The sequence below is a fragment of the Carcharodon carcharias genome, chromosome 33 (genome assembly GCF_017639515.1).
Source record: "Carcharodon carcharias isolate sCarCar2 chromosome 33, sCarCar2.pri, whole genome shotgun sequence".
NCBI classification, from domain to species: Eukaryota; Metazoa; Chordata; class Chondrichthyes; order Lamniformes; family Lamnidae; genus Carcharodon; species Carcharodon carcharias.
This window is the reverse complement of record NC_054499.1, coordinates 8,370,478-8,393,779: the sequence shown is the minus strand read 5'-3', so window position 1 is coordinate 8,393,779 and position 23,302 is coordinate 8,370,478. Positions and strand designations below refer to the sequence as shown.

Here is a 23,302-nt window from a genome sequence, read left to right as displayed (position 1 = left end):
TTTCTTAAATGTGGAGACCAACACTGCAAACAGTACTCCAGATGCGGTCTCACGAACATCCTGTACAACTGTAGCAAGACTTCTTTATTTTTGTACTCCAATTCCCTTGCAATAAAGGCCATTATATTACAACAGTGATGACACTTCAAATGTAGTTTATTAGCTGTGAAGCACTTTGGGATGTACTGAGGAGTTGAAAGGCGCCATGGAAATGGAAATTCTTCCTTTCTTTAAATGTGGACACAAGGGATTTATAATTGAAATAGTTAACACAAAATTCTGGCAAAAACGTGACGCAGCACGTCTGATTCTTAATGTAAGCACTGTCAGTTTCTCCACTTTTGAAGACACTAGCTTTTGAGGTTATGGTTAGGATTGTTATGGTTTTAACATCTCACCCAAATGGACGTTCTTCATGTGTGAATCATGGGGCGAGGATCTGTGGGCTGCTTTAACTCAGAGGCATCATAGCCAAGGCCAGCCTTCTCTTCACTTGACAACCATACACAATTACTTTTTGCTTCCAATTTTTACCCCATCCATCATTTTCACATGGTCCATCTCTGACACTTCCCTTCCCTTCCTTGACCTCTCTGTCTCAACTTCTGGTGATAGACTGACCACCAATATTCATTGCAAGCCTACCGACTCCCACAGCTACCTCGACTACAGCTCCTCACACCCCGCTTCCTGTAAGGACTCCATCCCATTCTCTTAGTTCCTTCGCCTCTGTCACATCTGTTCTCATGATGCCACTTTCAAAAACAGTTCCTGTGACATGTCTTCCTTCTTCCTTAACCAAGGTTTTCCACCACAGTGGTTGACAGGGCCCTCAACCGTGTCCGGCCCATCTCCCGCGCATACGCCCTCACAGGTTCCTCTCCCTCCCAGAACCACAATAGGGTCCCCCTTGTTCTCATTTATCACCCCACCATCCTCCGCATTCAAAGGATCATCCTCCACCATTTCCACCAACTCCAGCATGATGCCACCCCTGGCGGCATTCCACAGGGATTGTTCCCTCTGGGACACCCTGGTCCACTCCTCCATCACCCCCTACACCTCAACCCCCTCCCACAGCATCTTCCCATGCAACCGCAGAAGGTGCAACACCTGCCCCTTTACTTCCCCTCTCCTCACCATCCAAGAGCCCAAACACTCCTTTCAAGTGAAGCAGCATTTCACTTGCACTTCCCTCAATTTAGCCTACTGCATTCAATGCTCCCAATGCGGTTTCCTCTACGTTGGAGAGACCCAACGCAGACCGGGTGACCGCTTTGCAGAACACCTTTGGTCTGTCCGCAAGCATGACTCAGACCTCCCTGTCGCTTGCCATTTCAACACTCCACCCTGCTCTCATGCCCACATGTCCATTCTTGGCCTGCTGCATTGTTCCAGTGAAGCTCAAGGCAAACTGGAGGAACAGCACCTCAACTTCTGACTAGGCACTTTACAGCCTTCCGGACTGAATATTGAGTTCAACAATTTTAGATCATGAACTGTCTCCTCCATCCCCACCCCCTTTTTTCCCAATAATTTATATAGATTTTTCTTTTCCCACTTATTTCCATTATTTTTAAATGTATTTCCATCCATTGTTTAATCTCTACCTTTTAGCCTATTTCGATCCCTTCCCTTCACCCCACCCCACCCCCACTAGGGGTATCTGTACCTTGCTTGTCCTGCTTTCTACCCTTAATTAGCACATTCCTTAGATAATATCACCACCCTCAACACCTCTTTGTCCTTTTGTCTATGACATCTTTTGGCTATCTCCACCTATCACTGGCCCTCTATCCAGCTCTACCACCGCCCCCCCTCCAAAAAACCAGCTTATATTTCACTTCTTTTCTACTTTTACTTAGCTCTGTTGAAGAGTCATACAGACTCGAAACATTAACTGTGTTCCTCTCCGTAGATGCTGTCAGACCTGCTGAGTTTTTCCAGGTATTTTTATTTTTGTTTTGCACTTCCAGCATCCGCAGTTTTTTGCTTTTATACAATTACTTTTTAACAAGGACTGGAGAGCAGTCAAGAGCAGCAATTCAGACCATGACAGTGGATGAATCAAATCATGCTCAAACGATCAGGATGAAGGCTTCCTCTGATAGCCATAAAGAGTCTGAAATAGATAAACTCTGGTTCGGTTCCAATGCAGTACCAAATAGGTGCAGCTCCAAAGCCGAAACCTCCCATGATTTTGCACTAAATGACACAAGGGCATTTCGTTGAGGTTGGGGTTCAGGCAAATTTTGGGGTGAAGCAGAAGGAACTTTACTCCGTATCTAATCCCATGCTGTACCTGTCCTGGAAGTGTCTGATGGGGACAGTGTAGAGGGAGATTTACTCTGTATTTAACCCTGTGCTGTACCTACCCTGGGAGTGTTTGATGGGGATAGTGTAGAGGGAGCTTTACTCTGTATCTAACCCCGTGCTGTACCTGTCCTGGGAGTGTTTGATGGGGACAGTGTAGAGGGAGATTTACTCTGTATCTAACCCCGTGCTGTACCTGTCCTGGGAGTGTTTGATGTGGACAGTGTAGAGGGAGATTTACTCTGTATCTAACCCCGTGCTGTACCTGTCCTGGGAGTGTTTGATGGGGACAGTGTAGAGGTAGATTTACTCACTATCTAACCCCGTGCTGTACCTGTCCTGGGAGTGTTTGATGGGGACAGTGTAGAGGGAGATTTACTCTGTATCTAACCCCGTGCTGTACCTGTCCTGGGAGTGTTTGATGTGGACAGTGTAGAGGGAGATTTACTCTGTATCTAACCCGGTGCTGTACCTGTCCTGGGAGTGTTTGATGAGGACTGTGTAGAGGGAGATTTACTCTGTATCTAACCCGGTGCTGTACCTGTCCTGGGAGTGTTTGATGGGGACAGTGTAGAGGGAGATTTACTCTGTATCTAACCCGGTGCTGTACCTGTCCTGGGAGTGTTTGATGGGGACAGTGTAGAGGGAGCTTTACTCTATATCTAACCCCGTGCTGTCCGTGACCTGGGAGTGTTTGATGGGGACAGTGTAGAGGGAGCTTTACTCTGTATCTAACCCCGTGCTGTACCTGACCTGGGAGTGTTTGATGCGGACAGTATAGAGGGAGCATAACTCTGTATTTAACCCTGTGCTGTACCTATCCTGGGAGTGTTTGATGGGACAGTGCAGAGGGAGCTTTGTATCTAACCCTGTGCTGTAAAATAAGAACATAAGTAATAGGAGCTGGAGTAGGCCATTCAGCCCTTTGAGCCCACCCCGGCATTCAATGAGATCATGCCTGATCTTCCACATTTTCCTGCAGTATTCCTGTATCCCTTGATGTTTTTAAGATGTAGGAATCTATCAATCTCAGTCTTGAACATACTCAATGACTGAGCCTCACACGTGCAGCTCCAAAGCCGAAACCTCCCATGATTTTGCACTAAATGACACAAGGGCATTTCGTTGAGGTTGGGGTTCAGGCAAATTTTGGGGTGAAGCAGAAGGAACTTTACTCTGTATCTAACCCCATGCTGTACCTGTCCTGGAAGTGTTTGATGGGGACAGTGTAGAGGGAGATTTACTCTGTATTTAACCCTGTGCTCTACCTATCCTGGGAGTGTGTGATGGGACAGTGTAGAGGGAGCTTTACTTTGTATTTAACCCTGTGCTGTACCTATCCTCCATCATCCTCTGGGGTAGAGAATTCCAAACATTCACTATTCTGAGTGAAGAAATTCCTCCTCATCTTAATCCTAAATGACCTGCTCCTTATTCTGAGACTGTGTCCCCTAGTTCTAGACCCCCTCCCCCCCAAGCCAGAAGAAACAACCTTCCTGCATCTACCCTGTCGAGCTCTGAATGAGATCACCTCTCATTCTTCTCAACTCCAGAGAATAAAGGCCCAGTCTATTTAATCTTTCCTCACAGGACGATCGCTCCACCCCAGGAATTAGTTTGGTGAACCTTGGTTACACTCCCTCTGAAGCAAGTATATCTTTCATTAGATAAGGGGCCCAAAACACGAACACAGTACTCCAGATGCGGTCTCAACAAGGCTCTATATAATTGCAGTAAGACATCTTTACTCCTGTACTCAAATCCTCTTGTAAAGGCCAACATACCGTTTGCCTTCTTAATTGTTTGCTGTAGCTGCATGTTAGCTTTCAGTGACTCATTAACAAGGACAATGGTCAATGGAAAGCGCAGGAGGGCATGCCAGGAGCAATACCAGACATAGCTAAAAATGAGCTGTCAACCTGGTGAAGCTATAAAACAGGACTACTTGCATGCCAAACAGCATAGGCAGCAAGTGCTAGACAGAGCTAAGCGATCCCACAACCAACGGATCAGATCTAAGCTCTGCAGTCCTGACACATCCAGTCGTGCGTGGTGGTGGACAATTAAAAAAACTCACTGGAGGAAGGGGCTCCACAAATATCCCCATCCTCAACGATGAGGGAGCCCAGCATATCAGTGAAACAGATAAGGCTGAAGCATTTGCTACGATCTTCAGCCAGAAGTACCAAGTGGATGATCCATCTCGGCCTCCTCCAGAGGTCCCCAGCATCACAGATGCCAGTCTTCAGCAATTCGATTCACTCCACGTGATAGCAAGAAAAAGCTGAAGGCATTGGATACTGCAAAGGCAATGGGCCCTGACAATATTCCAGCAATAATGCTGAAGACTTGTCCTCCAGAACTTGCTGTGCCCCTAGTCAAGCTGCTCCAGTACAGCTACAACACTGGCATCTACCCGGCTAAGTGGAAAATTGCCCAGGTGTGTCATGCACACAAAAAGCAGGACAAATTCAATCCGGCCAATTACCGCTCCATCAGTCTACTCTCGATCATCAGTGAAGTGATGGAAGGGGTCATCAACAGTGCTATCAAGCAGCACTTGCTTAACAATAACCTGCTCACTGTCGCCAAGTTGGAACCCATTACAGCCTTGGCTCAAACATGGACAAAAGAGCGGAACTCCTGAGGTGAGATGAGTGTGAGAAATTTTTATATATATATTCTTTTCCCACTTATTTCTATTATTATTTTTAAAATTCATTTTCAAACATTGTTTTATCCCCACCTTTTAGCCTATTTCGATCTTTTCTCCCACACCGTCCCCTTCCCCCCCACTAGGGCCATCTGTCACTTGCTCATCCTGCTTTCTACTCAGTGTCACAATTGACACCACCTTTAGCCAGTATCACCACCATCAACACCCCTTCGACCTTTTGTTTATGACATCTTTTGCAATCCTTTCCTCCACCTATCACTGGCCTTCCATCCAGCTTCACCTGTCCCACTCCCCTTAAACAGTATATATTTCACATTTTTACTTATATTTAGTTCTGAAGAAGAGTCATACGGACTCAAAAACGTTAATTCTACTTTTCTCTTCACAGATGCTTTTAGACCTGCTGAGTTTTTCCAGCATTTTCTGTTTTTATTTCAGATTCCCAGCATCCGCAGTATTTTGCTTTTACCCTGTGCTGTACCTGCCCTGGGAGTATTTGATGGAGACCGTGCAGAGTGAGCTTTACTCTTTTTGAATTAATTCATGGGATGTGCGTGTCACTGGCTAGGCCAGCATTTATTGCCCATCCCTAATTTCCCTCAAGAAATTGGTGGTGAGCTGCCTTCTTGAACTGCTGCAGTGGTGTATGTACACCCAGGGTGCTGTTAGGGAGTGAATTCCAGGATTCTGACCCAGCGACAATGAAGGAACGGCGATATATTTCCAGGTCAGGATGGTGAGTGAGTTGGAGTGAACTTCCAGGTGGTGCTGTTCCCATCTATCTGCTGCCCTTGTCCTTCTAGATGGTAGTGGTCGTGGGTTTGGAAGGTGCTGTCTAAGGAGCCTTGGTGAATTCCTACAATGCATCTTGTAGTACACACTGCTGCTACCGTGAATCAGTGGTGGAGGGAGTGAATGTTTGTGGATGGGATGCCAATCAAATGGGCTGCTTTGTCCTGGACGGTGTCAAGCTTCGAGTGTTGTCGGAGTTGCACTCATCCAGGTAAGTGGGGAGTATCCCATCACACTCCTGACTTGTGCCTTTTAGATGTTGGACAGGCTTTGGGGGTTCAGGAGGCGAGTTACTTGCTGCAGGATTCCTAGCCTCTGACCTGCTCTTGTATCCACAGTATTTATATGGCTAGTCCAGTTCAGTTTCTGATCAATGGTAACCCCCAAGATGTTAATAGCGCTGAATTCAGTGATGGTAATGCCACTGAATGTCAAGGGGCAATGGTTAGAATCTCTCTTGTTGGAGATGTTCATTGCCCGGCACTTGTGTGGCGTGAATGTTACTTGCCACTTGTCAGCCCAAGCCTGGATATTGTCCAGGTCTTGCTGCATCTGGACATGGACTGCTTCAGTATCTGAGGAGTTGCAAATGGTGCTGAGCACTGTACAATCATTAGCAAAAGTCCCCACTTCTGACCTTATCATGGAAGGAAGGTCATTGATGACACAGCTGAAGATGGTTGGGCTGAGAACACTAACCTGAGGAACTCCTGCAGTGATGACTTGGAACTGAGATGATTGATTCCAACAACCACAACTATCTTCCTTCATCTTACATATGACTCTATCCAGCGGAGAATTTTCCCGATTCCCACTGACTCCAGTTTTGCTAAGGCTCCTGTGATGCCAAACCCAGTCAAATGCTGCCTCGATGTCAAGGGTAGTCACTCTCACCTTACCTCTGGAGCTCAGCTTTTTTGTTCATGTTTCAACCAAGGCTGTGGTGATGTCAGGAGCTGAGTGACCCATGCGGAACCCAAACTGAGCGTCAGTGAGCAGGTTATTGCTAAGCAATTGCCACTTGACAGTACTGTTGGTGACCCCTTTCATTACTTTATTGATGATCAAGAGTGGACTGATGGGTGGTAATTGACCGGGTTGGATTTGTCCTGCTTCTTCTGTACAGGACATACCTGGGCAATTTTCCACATTGCCGGATAGATGTCAGTGTTGTAGCTGTACTGGAACCCTGTACTGTACCTGCCCTGGGAGTGTTTGATGGGGACAATGTGGATGGAGCTTTACTCTGTATCTAACCCCATGCTGTACCTGCCCTGGGAGTGTTTGATGTGACAGTATGAGCTTTTACTATATCTAATCCACACTGTACTTGCTTTGCGAGTGTTTGATGGGGCAGTTACACTTTATCTAAAAGTACCAATGCAGAACTGACAACTTCAACATTGAAAAGGCAAAAGAAGACGCACATATCCACTCTGATAACTTGCTTCACTGTTACAGTACCTAGAACTGGCTCCTTTGTAACTCCGGCGTTTTGTCCCATCCGTGTGGCATAACTTTTCTTCACAATGTAGTTGTGCAGACGGATCACCATCCCTGGCTCTAGATGTCTGTACCAGTCCATACACAGGGAGTTCCACAGCACGACTGTCACTGACCACGATTTATCTGCTACTAGGAATTTGGCCTATGGGATAGAAATTCGGAACTTGTAGACAAAAATAAAAGCTTTCCTCATTTAAATTAGTTTGCAAGTGCACAGAAACCATTTGACCATCATAGCAGTGCCCAGTCCTGAAATCGGCATTTTTCAGGAGACCCTGGAAAGTAATCATGAGAAACAATAGGAGGTAGTATTAATTAGTTCCTGAGCTACAGGACTAGGGGGGAGCAAAATCGCTAATTTTCTTGTGCCTAACTGAAAAATCACACAGTACAGCGGTTAAAGGGCCGACCCCGAGCAACGGTTAAAGGGGCGGCCCCGAGCAACGGTTAAAGGGCCGGCCCCCAGCAACGGTTAAAGGGCCGGCCCCCAGCAACGGTTAAAGGGCCGGCCCCGAGCAACGGTTTAAAGGCCGGCCCCAAGCAACGGTTAAAGGGCCGGCCCCGAGCAACGGTTAAAGAGCCGGCCCCGAGCAACGGTTAAAGGGCCGGCCCCGAGCAACGGTTAAAGGGCCGGCCCCGAGCAACGGTTAAAGGGCCGGCCCCAAGCAACGGTTTAAAGGTCGACCCCGAGCAATGGTTAAAGGGCCAGTCCCAAAAAATGATTAAAGGGCCAATGCTGAGCAACAGTTAAAGGGCCGACATCAAGCAACGGTTGAAGGGCCAATACAGAATTGGTGGAAGGCAGGAAGAATACAAAAGAAGCAAGCAGCATGAAAAAAAGGATTTTAAGGAAGCTTTTTGCGATCAGGAATGGAAATAGCAAGTTGGAATGATTTGAGCTAGGTTTGAGAGAGCTGAGGCATAATGGGTTAATAATTGTGGAGCACAAAAAGTAGAAAGGTGCACACTGGAGCAGGAGACTGGAATGCTTTGCTAAGGCAGTGTGGAGGGAAACCTTGGACTGCCCTGCAAATGAAGCCAAGAGCCTTCAAACTAACTTAACAGAGAGAACGGATAAGTTGGTAGAGGTCGATAATTGGGGGCGTAGAGGAAACGTACTGTTTTAGGGCAGGTAAGATGGTGAAAACTTACCACAAAAGCGTGAGTTCTTGTGTCAATTCTGTGGAAGCAGAATGGGTCTCAGCCCCCAGTTCCCTCAATGTGAAACGGTCTGCTGATACACTTTTTGGTGTCTTGCGTGAGAATGGATGCTTGGTCAAGATGCTGAAATGTTCCAAGTGTCCATGGAAATGCACCAAGCAAGAGTAAACTGGGGTACAAAGAAATAACAAAAATGGCATTTACCTGGAATGGGCACTCTGAATATCTGTCAGGTCGTCCAAAATGATAAAGTCTGAACTTGTGGAGGATACGGACAATCACTGGCGGAAGGTCCTTTTTCTTTTGCCAGATGCAATCTTCCAGCTGTTTCAGATTTATACACCGAGATCCTGCATACATCCAGCAAAAACAAGTCAGATGCCAGGAGGATGTCACTTTTCCCCATCTACATCATTCCCCTTGTTTCCCCTCTGTGCTTTGCACAGTATAGCATCATACAGCACAGAAGAGGGCCATTGGGCCCATCAAGGCAGTGCTAGCTCTTTGAAAGAGCTATCCAATTAGTCCCACTGATCCCTGCTTGATCCCCATAGTCCAATTCTTTTTTACCCTGATCAAGTATTTATCCAATTCCCTTTTGAAAGTTACTGGTGAATCTGTTCCTTTGCCCTTTCAAGCAGCTCATGCCAGAAATAAAAAATTCTCCTCACTGGCCCCCTGGACTTTTTTTTGCCAAGTACCTTAAATCTGTGTCCTCGGATACTATTCCTCATTACAGCGGAAACAGTTTCGTCCCATCTACTCTATCAAAGCTATTCATGATTTTGAACGCCTCTATTAAATCTCTCCTTAACCTTCTTTGGAGCTGAAGCCCAAGATCAGTCATGATCATACTGAATGGCGGAGCAGGCTGCACAGGCCGTCTGGTCTACTTATGTTCCTATTCCTTTGTGTTCTAAGCAGAACTATTCCAACTTCACTAGTCTCTCCACTGGGACACTGGAATCCAATCAGTACCTCACCTTGTATAGCTCCACAGCCAGCTACCAACATACACGTGCATCCTTAATTCATCATGGATGGCCTGGACGTGGCCACTTTTATTCCCCATCCCTAGATGTCCTGACAGATGATGATGGTCATGCTAGTGACTGTTTTTACCACTGATAGGCTTGCTAAGCCACGTCAGAGAGGATGAAGTGTCAGCCACATCATGTGGACTGCAGCCACATGTAGGCCCAGACAGGGTAAGGCTGGTGGCATCCCTTTCCTGAACCAGCTAAGTCTTTACAGCAATCCAATCCAATGATTTTTCTAATGCCAATCCACAAATTACCAGCATTTATAGACCTTTCTATAATGGATTTGAACTCATAACCTCAAAGTTTTTCTTGGGAAACAATTAAACCCTTTAATCGGTTAACGATTCCACTCAATTCTTAAAGATACAGATACAATCAAATAACTATTTCTCAAAACAAATCTAGATACTGAATACCGGCAATGATAGGTAACCTTTTGGATGCTCCCCATTCCCAAACTTCTGTAGCTCGTCAACCATCATGGCCAATCTGGTCTCCCCCACAGCACCTCCCCTTACAGATTAAAACTGGAGACTTTAATCATTCCATAGTCTGCTATATTTATCTAATAGTCTTGCTGTAATGCTAATTCTGCCAGGGTGCTGGTAATCCTGCCTAAACCGTGAAGTTTTACATACTTATTTGTACAGCCCACCTTCAAACTGTCTGCCAAGATTCTTGAACAATAATTGCTACTGTTTCTTCAATATAGAGGTTTTCCAAGTGAGGTAAGATCAATCATATTGGGTGAGGATAGGATCGGTCAGTCTCTGAATCCGGCCTATATGTCTTCACCATCATAGATAACAAAAAATTGCGGATGCTGGAAATCCAAAACAAAAACGGAATTACCTGGAAAAACTCAGCAGGTCTGGCAGCATCGGCGGAGAAGAAAAGAGTTGACGTTTTGAGTCCTCATGACCCTTCAACAGAACTATCTGAATCCAGGTTTTTCCAGGTAATTCTGTTTTTGTCTTCACCATCAGCTGTGCCTCAGTGAGTAGCATTCTTGCCTCTGAGTCAGAGGGTTGTAGGTTCATGTCCTTTTCCAGAGACTTCAGAGCAACATCCAGACCAACACTGAGTGTAGTACCGATGAACAACAGATTTATATTTCTTCACAACGTCAGGATGTCCCAATGCGACTTATGCCAATGAATTACTTTCTGAAGTGTGGTCACTGTTGTAATGTAGGAAATATGGTAGTCAATTTGCACACAGCAAGCTCCCACAAACACCAATGTCATAATGACCAGAAAATTTGTTTATGTGATGTTAATTGATGGATAAATATTGACCCCAGGACATTGAGAAGAACTTCCCTGTTCTTTGAATAGCAGCTGTAGAATCTTTTACTTCCACCTGGGGCCTCGGCTTAATCTCATCTGAAAGATGGCATCTCCCACAGTGCAGCGCTCCCTCAGTACTTCACTGGCTGTAAAGCATTTTGGGATGTTCTGGTGTCAAATGCAATGCCGCATTAATGCAAGTTCTTCCCTTCTTTCAGTTGTGCACAACTCCTAATTGCTAGCTTCAAAGCAGTAAAAGTGGAGGCGTGGGGTCTGGCTGGCTGGCAAATGAGCTAATGCATGGCACACTGAAACTCAGGAGATACAGGAAAGGAGTGATTTAATTTATAATGTAAAAGTTTTGCAGAGAATTCAATTTGACAGTAATGACCACTCACTAAGAAATGTCTGCAATTATCAATTTTAGCATCATTCACCCTAAATTTTCTATTGTTGGTGTGAGGAGCTACAGTCAGGCTGCATTCAGTGCCCACCATTTCATGTTTAAATTGGTCTGGAATTAAACAGTGTTGTCACTGGTATCTCAGTTAAGTGTAATGTTAGGTGGGAGAGATTTTCAGACTGTGTCCACTTTAACCAAATAGTACACTCGAGACTGTCCTTCTAAATTTGGATTGCACGTGCACAATCCCGGCCGACACTCCTAATGCAGTACCGAGAGAGTGCTGCACTGCTGAGGATGCCGTCTTTTGGATGAGGTGCCCCCACCCCCACCCCCACCCCCACCCCCGATCCTAAGGCCACTTTTCAAGGAGGAACATGGGAGTCAGAGGGTCTTGAGCCTGTGACACTCTTCCCCAGAGAGCGGTAGAGGTAGGATCATTTAATATTTTTAAGGCAGAGGTAGATAAATCCTTGACTAACAATGGGAACAAAGGGTATCGGGGGTTGGCAGGACAATGGTGTTGAGGCCACAATCAGATCAGCTATGATCTTACTGAACAGTGGAGCAGGCTCAAGGGGCCGAATAGCAAACACTTGCTCCTAATTTGTATGTTCGTATGACCAATATTTACCCCCCCCACACCTGATAGTCATTAACTCATCACTGTTTGTGGGATCTTGCTGTGCACACATTGGCAGCCGCGTGGCCACAGTTCAGTTGTCTGAAAAGCGCCATGGGACATGCTGTATAAATGCAAGTTCTGTCATGTTGGGTTGGGGTGAAAAATGTTAGCGATTTGGCTAGAAATTTGGAAGGTTCTAGACAAAAGTACGGTGCCACTTCACCTTCAAGTCGCTGGATAGGGTGCCCAGGGGGCTCTCTTTGCCAAGCGTCCCCATAATAGTTGGCACTGTCCCACAGGGGCAGGTAGTAGCGCCTCTTAGCTTTGATTGGCAGCTCCGGCATCAGTCGTGGCTCCTCCCCCTGGCCGAACACCTGCATCTTCTGCACCTTCAGCTTCCCGGCGGCAGGGGGCGCGGCGCCGTTACTCCTGGCAACCACCTGGGCCTCCAGGAGGACGAAGATCCGCCTGCCGACGCTCAGCCGCCTTTCGTCGTACTCGAGGCCAAGGCGGACCTCCCTCAGCTCGCAGCCGCAGCGCAGCTGGTTGCGGCGGACCAGCGGGTTGAGCGAGGGGTGCAGGGTGGCCCGGAGCCGGCAGTGACCGTCCGACAGACCCAGATCGTAGAGGTCCCTGCCCCTGCCGCCGCCTCTTCCTCCGCTCGAGGCCTCCAACAGGCCTCCCACACTCTCCGGGTCCCGCGGATATCTCTCCACCGACAGCACGAAGATCGGTTCCTGGCACACCAGTGAGGAGCTGACGGGCCCGAAGCTGGCAGGAGGGTCTGGAAACATCGCCCGGAAGACGCACCCGGGCTCGCTCGCCGCCATCTTGGTGCAGGGTGAAGCGAGCGGCGGACGTCATCGCGTCGCACGCCGGCACAATCGGGGCGACGTGATGACGTTGAGGGGCGGGGTGCTCAGTGGGTAGCACTTTCTCTGGCCTCTTGAGTGAGAAGCTTCTGGGTTCAAGTCCCACCCCACAGATTTAGCACATTTATCTAGGCCAACACTCCCATTGCAGATAAAAGCAAAACACTGCAGATGCTGGAAATCTGAAATAAAGACAAAATGCTGGAAAAATTCAGCAGGTCTGGCAGCATCTGCATCTCTTCAGTCTGAAGAAGAGTCATGGGGGACCTCGAAATATTAACTCTGCCTCTCTCCCCACAGATGCTGAAGGACCTGCTGAGTTTTTCCAGCACTTTCTGTTTTTACTCCCAGTGCAGTCCTAAGGACTTTTGAATGAGACGTGAAACGGCCCCCATCTTCCCCCTCAAACAGGTGTGAAAGATTCCCCGGTGCTGTTCCAGGATGAGTGAGCACTTCTCCCTGCATCCTGGGTTGATATTTATCCCTCGTCATCACTGAAAAAACATTCTGACCGTTTATCATGTGGGAGCTTCCTGTGCACAAATTGGTTGCCGTGTTTCCTACATTATAACAGTGGCTACATTTCAAAAGCACTTTGTTGGGTGTGAAATGTTTTGAGATGACCTGGGGTCGGGAAAGATGGATGATCTGAGGTCAAGAAGGATATTGCAAGCCTTGTCTTTTTTTAAACTTGTCAACCAAGTTCCAGTCTCTTATCAGAACTAAACATTGTTGAGACCCGCTATCACAAGGCAACGTACATAGGGAGGTTCTCTTGTAATGCTAAGATACGACTTAGCACCAGTTGTCCAAGTTTCTAGTAATTGCTACAGCATTGGTAATGTAAATTTCAATTTAAGATCTCAAACAATGACTCTATTCTGACCAAGTTCTAGATCAATCAACCTGACTAGATTCACAAAGCCAACTCATGTCCTCAGTTTTGAAACTCAATGAGGGAAATGGCAATTCGAAATCATTGTATGGAATCACAAGAGAAACAGCAGAGATTTGGAATTACTGACCTCATTGGCATGCTTGCTATCCTTATGACAGCATAAAACATGGAACACTGCCAACCACCCAGTAAACCTAAACTTAACGGGTTTAATTCAAACACATACAACCGTCAACCGTTAAACCGAGCAGTTCAACTCGCTTGCAATCTCAATATTGGACCGTCCACCACTGAATTGACAATGAGGAAGACAACCAGCACCATGGTGGTAACCGGCCTCTGGCTTGGTCTCGTCTTGAAGGCCGAAGGCTGCATGTTTTGTGCTTTTCCACATAAAAGAATAAGAGATAGATTTGAGATGCTGTGCGGGAAATACAAGGAACTTACGGGGGCTACAAATTGCACCATGCACACAGATGCAGAGCTGAACAAATTTCTATTTGGTGAGGTTATCTACCATAGAACAGAATCATTGAACAGTGCAGCACAACTTTTGAACACCAGTCCAGTTAGTTCCACTTTCCCCCCCGCTCTTTCCACATGTCTCCAATTTCTATTCTCCTTCAAGTATATACCCAATTCTCCTTTGAAGGCTGCTACTGACTCCATACCCACCACCCTATCAGGTCTGAAACTTTAATACTGTTTTTTCCTCTGTCTCAATGTTATCTCCCACCCACATATATTTCTTATAATTGCCACTGCCCATTTTAGGAAAGACTGCAAATGGCTAAACTGTAAACCAGACAAATAAAAGCACTTTAAATAAAACATCATTATTGTCACTTATGTTTCTCGTGTAGTGGAGACATTAATCCGAAAATATTTATAGTACTGAAACTGCCCATTCTCTTGTTGAGGTATCTGATCAATCAGCCATATAGAATTGTTCCGTTTGTATACAATGGGAAGGTATGGAAAGGATTTGCTTCTATTGATAGTCCATAACATGGGAGTAAAATTATGGATAATAGCAGTGGAAAGAAAATAGTTTGGCCCATTGGGATTCTGTCCAGTCGGTTTGAAGGATACCGGGTTTATTATTGGAGTTCAAAGCAATGGGAGTGAATGGAACAGGGTTACCTGGGATGTTGTGTTGCATTGAATGGGATTGAATGAGAATTTGAAGTTTCCTGGGATTCAATGAGAGGTAATGGGATGGTTTTTTACTGTATAATGATAGGAAAAAAGAGCTATCCATTAGGATTTGGGGAGAGAACAGTGTCGTAGTGGTAATGTCACTGGATTAACAATCCAGAGGCCCAGGCTAATCCCCTGAAGCACAGGTTCAAATCCCATCATGGTAGCTGGTAGAAATTAAATTCAAAGAATAAAAAAAAAACAGACTTGAGAGCTAATCTCAGGAACAGTGACCATGAAACTATCATTCATTGTTGTAAAAACCCATTTATTCACTAATGTCCTTTAGAGAAGGAAATCTGCCATCCTTACCTGCTTTGGCCTACACGTGACTCCAGACCCACAGCAATGTGGTTAACTCTTAACTGCCCTCTGATATGGTTGAGCAAGCCACTCAGTTCAAGGGCAATTAGGGATGGGCAACAAACGTTAACCTTGCGAGTCACATCCCATGAAAAAAGTTTTAAGAGAATTATATAATGGGGAGGGATTTGTCCTTGGAGTCTATGTTTCTTCAAGGCAAGTTATGAGTGAAAGGATTCACATTTGTGTCTGATACTCTTTCTTTTTCTGTCCAGATGAAGTGTTGGTCAACATGATCTCAGAAAAAGTGCACCGAGTTCTACGGGTTATAGGTAGTCATGATTATTCTACCTGTATATTACACCACAGATGCTAGTCTAGAGAAGGACTGTCACAATCTCTGCATGTGCAACTGTCTCCACAGAGATCAACCAGACCCTGACAGATTTGCCCATCTTTTGGAACTGGCTGTATGAAGTAAAGCTTCCAAAATTGACCCAAGAGGGTGAGAAGATCTTTGCTATTAATATATATTTTTAATGATTGTTATAATTCCGATCACAGGTCCTAACTCAAGCCTCACGCATCGGCCACACTCACTAGGCACACGCTGCTGAGGTGGCCTCCTTTTGCCTTCCTCATGTTACTTTTTTTTTAACCTTCGGGGGTAAGAGTCTGCCAGCAACCAAAGCGAAATGTCTCCAGCTGTCCCTTTTCAGGGGTGGGAGGGGATGGAGATACCCACGTTCATCAGATGCAAATTAAACCGCTGGAGGTTAATCCAATATTGGGACCCAGTGCTCCATTATGCAGTTGCTGGGGCTGTCGGGAGTGAGGCTTGAACCCTTCACCTGCCTTTTGCCTGACCTAATATTTCCCTCTGCGACTGGGGTCTCAAATTTTGTCCTGGTAACGCTCCTGTCAAGCGCCTTGGGACATTTCATAACATTAAAGATGCTATAGAAATGCCAGTTGTTGTCACTGATAAGACTTTTCTTTCTTTTTTTCTTTTCTGCAGCCATGTGTGCCCCCAAATGCAGTGAGTAGATCTACAAGCCTCTTGAAAACTAGCTATGTTAGGGCACAATAAGCCTATCAGATATGAGGTGGAATGGGCAGTCCGAGAAGTCATGAGTTTAAACGTCCACTTTGAACTGAATTCATTGGAAAATTCAGTGTGTGTAGGGAAACTGGGTTTACACCGAGTCCATGGAGAGCAATATTGGGCAGGGGTGTAAAGCTGGGTGTTGTACCCTGTCCCGCGGGATTCTTGCTCAACGAGTGTACTTAAAATTTACACCATCAACCCCCCACGGTGCAGTACCGATGGCACCAAGGTAGAATCATCCGCTCTTGAGTCAAACAGACCAGGAAGATCCTTGGATTTAATCCCTGCTTTGTCCAGAGTGTCTTTAGTGGGATACTTTGATCCTTTCCCCGGACACTGGTATTTTCTTGTGGATTGTCCTGATGAGTACAAGATGAAAAACTTCGACAAAAAGTTTCTTTTTCCAGTGATCCTTTGATCTTTCGATGCCCATGAAGTGAAAATTGAAGCTTTTCCCCCATTGTGAAAGCTTTTTTTAAAAAATTGCCTCACCTTCCCATTTAAACAAAAAAATTGGCTCAAAAAGTGGAAATATGGGAAACGAGCAAAAGTGAAAGAGACTGTTGGGATTGCTCTTTCATAGAGCTAGCACAGGCATGATGGGCTGAATGGCCTCCTGCTGTCTATTGTGCTGTAGGGTTCTTATTCCACCTTGAGTCAAAGAGGAGGCAGGTCAAGCAACAATGGTCGGATAACTCTGCGGTGGCACAAGGAGGAGCCAAAGACCAGCCCCCCCCAGCACCCCTGTCACCATGTACTCGCAAGGAGGTGATGATAGGGGGTGGGGAAGGGTGGAAGTGATAGACTTTTGCACCCCTCACCGCAGGCTTCCCCCCCAATGCCAGACAGACCCAGGGGATTTATCACAAGGCGAGAAAGGACATCGGATTGCTACCCTAAAGTCAAACTAAAGCAAACTCTGAATTAACAATGGCAAATCCTGGGAAAAACCAGGTTTGCCAACCCTCCAATATTGTCCTGGACTCTCCAGGAATTGAAGATAATATCCCGGGCACCGCTGTGGGCAAAAAAACCGGACGAGGGGGAGAAAAAGAATCTGAAAAAAAGAATTGAGCACTTTTTCTTCACGTTCCTTTGCCGATTATTTATTGAAAACATTGGAGGTGGGGGAAGGAAAGGCTGTTTGACTGAGTGGAGCAGTTGGAAGCTTGTGGTGAAAGCTCCAGGAATATATCCAAGCAGAGTTGGGAATCCCTACGGGAAACACTCAACCGGTCATGCAACATCGGTGGAGAGAGAAAAAAAAAGAGTTAGCCAGAGGTTTTAGTCAGGAATCCCATGGGATCAGAATTACCTGGAAAAACTCAGCAGGTCTGGCAGCATCGGCGGAGAAGAAAAGAGTTGACGTTTCGAGTCCTCATGACCCTTCGACAGTTCTGTCGAAGGGTCATGAGGACTCGAAACGTCAACTCTTTTCTTCTCCGCCGATGCTGCCAGACCTGCTGAGTTTTTCCAGGTAATTCTGTTTTTGTTTTGGATTTCCAGCATCTGCAGTTTTTTTGTTTTTATCCCATGGGATCAGTTGGAAATCAAGCCCCGCCTGACATTGACTTCAAATGGAGGATAAAATCAAGAGTAAACATTAACATTGCACCCGATCCCATTGGGATTACAAATGGCCCCTCCCAGTTAACCCCACAGGTAACTCCCCTTTCCCGCTTCACAGATGCATCCTGACTTGCCAAGTGTTTTTCCCCAACACCTCCTCTTGCTTGGACAATCAGGGTAGGTGGAGAGGCGGTTGGGGTGGGGGGGGGGTGTTGGGAAGATGTCCAGCAACTTGCCAGTAGAACATCCTCCTGTGGTTTCTGGCTGTTGTTGACCCTGTGCTACGTTCTGTGTCTGTCCAGGGGACTCCACGACAGTTATAAATTGCACCACGTGTCTGGAGGTGGAGGTCAACTGCTGGAGGCTGAAGACCTGCTGGCCGAGTGAGTAAAGGCCCCCACCCAGGTCCCCCCACAACCACCCTGTTGTTTGACAAGAGGCAGATCCGCAGTTTCCCCAGAGACTTTGGTTTTCGGGGGTGTGGGAGGATATGGGGCAACCTCATTTGAGTAAAACTCTGTGAGCGTTTACAGGTGAGAGACTGCAACTGTGGAGCCCTGTGCACACTCGCTCGGTGGGAGGGAGGGAAGCCTGTGGAAGGAGTGGGAGCAAGTAGAAGACAGTTGTCAGGGATCGGGATGGGGAGAAGGCACTGGGTTGGATTGGTAGAGGGGTGAAGGTTGTCAGAGGGGATCAGGAGTTGGGGGGGTGTTGGTTGGGGTTGGGGGCATGGTGGTTTGGGTGGGCAGGAGGGGGGGTGGGGGGTAGCCTGAAACAATGGAGGCTCAAGGCATGGAAGAGCACCCATTGACCCAAAAGTAAACCTAAACTCACCTTCTAGCCCAGGATCCAGCTCCCGACAGGTATGCCTGATGGATGAGCCGATGCAATACCCCCTTACGCCTCTCCTTACCCCCTCCCAGCCAAGCCACCACCCCTGCACCCCCTCTACACCCCCCCCACCCCCCCACCCCCCACCCAAGTTCGGGCCTTCATTTGGAATTGCAGATCAGAGTGGGGCAGGGCTGGAAAGCAGTGGAATAGAAGGGGGTAAGCTGCTCTAAGGACAGCAAGGAAGGTTACAGTGCCTCTAGGCTCCAACTGCCCAACGCTGCATTCGTCCTACAGCCCCTCACATAGTCGAATAGTCCAGCTCTCATACCAGGATCATATTGTCCAAGGCACCAAGCAAGTTTTTCTTCAGGGCTGTGGGGAGGGTGTGGGTGATGGTGGGTGGATGTGGGGGTGCTTTGGCGGTGGTGGTGGTTGGGGAGAAGAAATGGGACTAACTGGATAGCTCTTTCAAAGAGCTTTCATGGGCACGATGGGCCGAATGGCCTCCTTCTGTGCTGTAAGAATCTAATGATTCATCTTGTTCTCCCAACAGACAGGCTAGACCTGAACGAAACCATCTATCTGATTGTCGGTCTGTCAGCAGGTTCGATTTTGATTGGGTGCATCACGTTTATCTTCGAGTAAGTTGAAGAAAGCTTACCATTGAATCACCTAGAAATAACAGCACTAGCAAAAGACCTTTCAGCCCAACAGGTCCGTGCTGGTATTTATGCTTCACTTGAGTCTCCCTCCCACCCTCTTTCCATCTCACCCTTTCTCCCTCATGGGCAGGATTTTTCAGTCAGCCTGTGGGAGCGGGTCCGACAGGCCGGTGTGTACAATGAAACACGATGATATCGGGCGTGCATTCCGATGTCATCGCGCAGTCCTGCGACATTTCGTTCGGTGGATGCTCGCCAGAGTTGGCTGCGCGCTCGCCAATGTGTAAACGGCCTATCGAGGCCATTAAGAAAGTAATGGATCTAATTGTTAACGCTACCCTTCCAACCTTACGGTTGGCGGGCAAGCAAAAAGGCCAAGCGGCGGCTTTCCTGTTTTTTAGGAAGATTCAGGCCCATGTGTTTATCTAGCCTCGCCCTAAATTAATCTATGATTAATCGTCTCTCTGTCTCTCTCTGTAATACACTGTAACCTCTCCAGTCCAGAATTTTCTGGATTATAGAATGACATTAGGATACCTAACCACAAGCACGTGAACCGTAAAACACCATAGATATAAATATTTAACCGAAGCGTGATCAAAATCAGCAATAAAAATAGTTTTACTTATCCAAATCCCGCATCTTCCACATTTCCACTCCCAATGTACTGTGCTAAAATGATGCCGTGGGGTGTTCAGAGCCTGCTCATAAGATTTCCAGACAACTGGTATTTCTAAACAACAGAATTCTGGACTGAGGAGGTTTCAGTGTATACAGTGTGTTGTTCAAGTTAAAACCAACAAGAAGATCGAACATAAATAAACCCACCATCAGGCAGCCCGACCTGATGGTGAATCAGCTCCCCCGTACAAACTGGGAAGGTTCTAGCCTCAATCCCCAGCCTCTGCTGAGTTAACCGATCTTAACCGGCAGCTGGGATGAAGCAAATTTTTTAAAAAAGCTCTCAGGATACTCATCCCATCCTCGTTTTCAATCACTCTACGGCCTCGCCAACCCCTGCTCCCCTCTCCCTCCACCCCTTCTCTATCTCTCTTATCTCCTCCGACACCACAACTCTCCGAGATCTCTGTGCTCCTCAAATTCCGGCCTCTTGAGCATCTCCGATTTCCATCGCTCCACCATTGGCGGCCGTGCCTTCAGCTGCCTGGGCCCTAAGCTCTGGAACTCCCTCCCTAAACCTCTCCGCCTCTTTCTCTCTCTCTCTTCCTTTAAGATGCTCCTCAAAATCCACCTCTCTGACCAAGCCTATTGCCCATTCATGTCGTTTGGTGTCAGATTTTGCTCTGGAATGTTCCTGTGTAGCACTCGGGAATATTTTTATGAAGTTAAAGAAGCCAAATAAATACAAGTTGTCATTATTGTTGCCAGTAAGGATGCAGTTTATTGCCCTGAGAAGGTGCTGGTGGGCCTTCTTGCAGCCCTGGTAGTGGTTGGCTGCAACTGAGGGTTTGGCTAGGCCCAGCCTGAAGGGCAGTTAAGAATCAACCAATTTGAGAATGTGACAGAAGTCACATTACAGGCCAGAGGTGTAAGAGTGAGTGAGTTTAGCCATCCATTTCAGTACAGTTCATGTGGGTTATGGAAGGCTGAGGCTGTGACTGAGGCACATTATTGGGACAGTGTAGAGGGAGCTTTAGTCTGTATCTAACCCCGTGCTGTACCTACCCTGGGAGTGTTTGATGGGGACAGTCTAGAGGCAGCTTTACTCTGTATCTAACCCCGTGCTGTACCTGTCCTGGGAGTGTTTGATGGGGACAGGGTAGAGGGAGATTTACTCTGTATCTAACCCCGTGCTGTACCTGTCCTGGGAGTGTTCGATGGGGACAGGGTAGAGGGAGATTTACTCTGTATCTAACCCCGTGCTGTACCTGTCCTGGGAGTGTTTGATGGGGACAATGTAGAGGGAGCTTTACTCTGTATCTAACCCCGTGCTGTACCTGTCCTGGGAGTGTTTGATGGGGACAGTGTAGAGGGAGCTTTACTCTGTATCTAACCCCGTGCTGTACCTGTCCTGGGAGTGTTTGATGGGGACAGTGTAGAGGGAGATTTACTCTGTATCTAACCCCGTGCTGTACCTGTCCTGGGAGTGTTTGATGGGGACAGTGAAGAGGGAGCTTTACTTTGTATCTAAACTCGTGCTGTACCTGTCCTGGGAGTGTTTGATGGGGACTGTGTAGAGGAGATTTACTCTGTATCTAACCTCGTGCTGTACCTGTCCTGGGAGTGTTTGATGGGGACAGTGTAGAGGGAGCTTTGCTCTGTATCTAACCCTGAGTTGTACCTGTCCTGGGAGTGTTTGAATCAAATCAGAATCACAGAATTATTATGGTGCAGAAGGAGGCCATTTGGCCCATCATGTCTGCACCAGCTCTCTGAGCATTTTAACTTAGTGCCAATCTCCTGCCTTTTCCCCATAACCCTGCACATTGTTTCTATTTAAATAATCATTCCAATGCCCTCTTCAATGCCTCAATTGAACCTGCCTCCACCACACTTCCAGGCAGTGCATTCCAAACCCAAACGACTCGCTGTGTGAAAAAGTTTTTTTCTCACCTCGTATTTGCTTCTTTTGCAAAACATTTTAAAACAGTGCCCTCTGGTCCTCGATCTGTTTACGAGCGGGAACAGTTTTCCCCCTCTACCCTGCCCAGCCCCCTCACGATTTTGAAAAATTTCTACCAAGTCTCCTCTTAGCCTTCTCCACTCCAAGGAAAACAGTCCCGACTTCTCTAATCTTTCCTCATAACTGAAGTGTCTCATCCCTGGAACCATTCTCATAAACCTCTTCTGCGCTCTCTCCAATGCGTTCAATTCAATCAATTCATTTGATGGAACAATGGCAGCTCTTTCAGTATTTTTCCACTTGAGCATAAAATTTTTATACTGATAGAAAACAAAATGAAAAGTAATTATTCTCATAAAACATTTTCAACCATCTTAGTCATTAAAACCTCACTGTATTTAACCGTATTGATGCATCCCAGTGTAGTGCGGAGGGAGTGCTGCACTGTCACTGCTTTTTGGATGCGAATCAGACATTAAACTGAGGATCTGTCTGCTCTCTCGGGTGGGCAGACAAGATCCCATGGCATTTTTCAAAAAAAGAGCCAGGTGCCGGGGTGGGGGGGGGGGGGGGGGTGCAGTGCGGGTGGTGGTGAGGGTGTTCTCTCTGGTGTCCTGGAGCCAAAATTTATCCCTCAACCAATTTCACTAGAAAAAGGATTACCTGGTCATTTTCGCATTGTTGTTTGTGGGATCTTGCTGTGCGCAACTTGGCTGTTGTGTTTCCAGTATTACGACAGCGACGACATCACAAAAGAGGTGCTTCATTGGCTGTAAGGTGCCGTCAGACTTCTTGAGATCACGAAAGGTGCTATAGAAATGCAAGTCTTTCTTCCCGACAAAAATTCAACAGTCCTGAAATGTTAACTGTTTCTCTCTCTCTCTCTTTCTCTCCCCCCCCCAACAGCTGCTGCCTGACCTGCTGAGTGTTTTCCAGCCTTTCATGTTTTTACTGCAGATTTCCAGCACCCACAGTGTTTATCTTTCATTTCATAATAAACATCCTTTCTCTTATGTGTTAAAATTACCCCTACAGAACAAGGAAACTACGACAAACTGCGGGATAAAGAGGTAGAATAGAGGGCTGAGGTTTTACTCACATGCCCTGTGTGCTTCAGAATCAAGTGGCAACACAAAAGCGGAACACACAGACAGGTTACGATGCTCTTCTGTTGTATAAATCCCAAATTACCTTTGTTGAATCAAGTAGTCACTCAAAAAAGTTAGACTAATCTGGAAGCGGTCCCGATTCACACATCAGCTGTGGGACGTTGTAAGAGATTTACATTATGCATATTGTAAAGAGCATGTGGACCTAGGCCTGCTATTGCCTGATAATATGTTTCTGCTGTTCTGCCTGTAACCCTCAAACTCCACAATAAATGAAACGATACAATATGTTTACTGGCAGTGTTTATATAGACCAGGCTGTGACTATTCATAAGAAACACAAGAAATAGGAAC

The 23,302-nt window shown here is 46.6% G+C and overlaps 3 protein-coding genes across 6 annotated transcripts in view; 2 read left to right on the top strand and 1 right to left on the bottom strand.

Annotated features, from left to right (window-relative positions):
• Positions 1 to 12,639, bottom strand: part of LOC121272357 (RPA-related protein RADX-like) — a 37,007-nt gene extending 24,368 nt beyond the window's left edge. For both annotated transcript variants that reach the window (XM_041178997.1, XM_041178998.1), the window contains exons 1-3: positions 12,033 to 12,639; positions 8,654 to 8,799; positions 7,247 to 7,430 (exon numbers count right to left, since the gene is read on the bottom strand). In XM_041178997.1, coding sequence (XP_041034931.1) covers positions 7,247 to 7,430; positions 8,654 to 8,799; positions 12,033 to 12,639 — 937 coding nt within the window. The remainder of the gene's footprint in view (positions 1 to 7,246; positions 7,431 to 8,653; positions 8,800 to 12,032) is intronic.
• A 17-nt stretch (positions 12,640 to 12,656) lies between these two features.
• On the top strand, positions 12,657 to 18,250 carry LOC121272359. Of its 2 annotated transcripts, XM_041179002.1 has the most exons (5): positions 12,657 to 14,265; positions 15,358 to 15,414; positions 15,507 to 15,587; positions 16,101 to 16,121; positions 18,062 to 18,250. In XM_041179002.1, the coding sequence occupies exons 1-5, from the start codon at positions 13,746 to 13,748 to the stop codon at positions 18,148 to 18,150; spliced, it is 768 nt and encodes a 255-aa protein (XP_041034936.1). In that variant the 5' UTR covers positions 12,657 to 13,745; the 3' UTR covers positions 18,151 to 18,250. The 2 variants fall into 2 exon arrangements, with proteins under 2 accessions (XP_041034936.1, XP_041034937.1); XM_041179003.1 differs by lacking the exon at positions 16,101 to 16,121.
• The window catches only part of chrne (cholinergic receptor, nicotinic, epsilon), a 59,872-nt gene continuing 54,691 nt past the window's right edge, over positions 18,122 to 23,302 (top strand). For both annotated transcript variants that reach the window (XM_041179001.1, XM_041179000.1), the window contains exons 1-2: positions 18,122 to 18,142; positions 19,147 to 19,234. The gene's annotated coding sequence lies outside the window, so the exon portion shown is untranslated. The remainder of the gene's footprint in view (positions 18,143 to 19,146; positions 19,235 to 23,302) is intronic.

Coding starts and splice junctions, on each gene's coding strand:
- LOC121272359 (XM_041179002.1), top strand. CDS start 13,746: ATGGAACACTGCCAACCACCCAGTAAACCTAAACTTAACGGGTTTAAT. Junction 14,266..15,357: donor CATACCCACCACCCTATCAG/GTCTGAAACTTT, acceptor TTTTCTGTCCAG/ATGAAGTGTTGGTCAACATG. Junction 16,122..18,061: donor CATGTGTGCCCCCAAATGCA/GTGAGTAGATCT, acceptor GTGTCTGTCCAG/GGGACTCCACGACAGTTATA.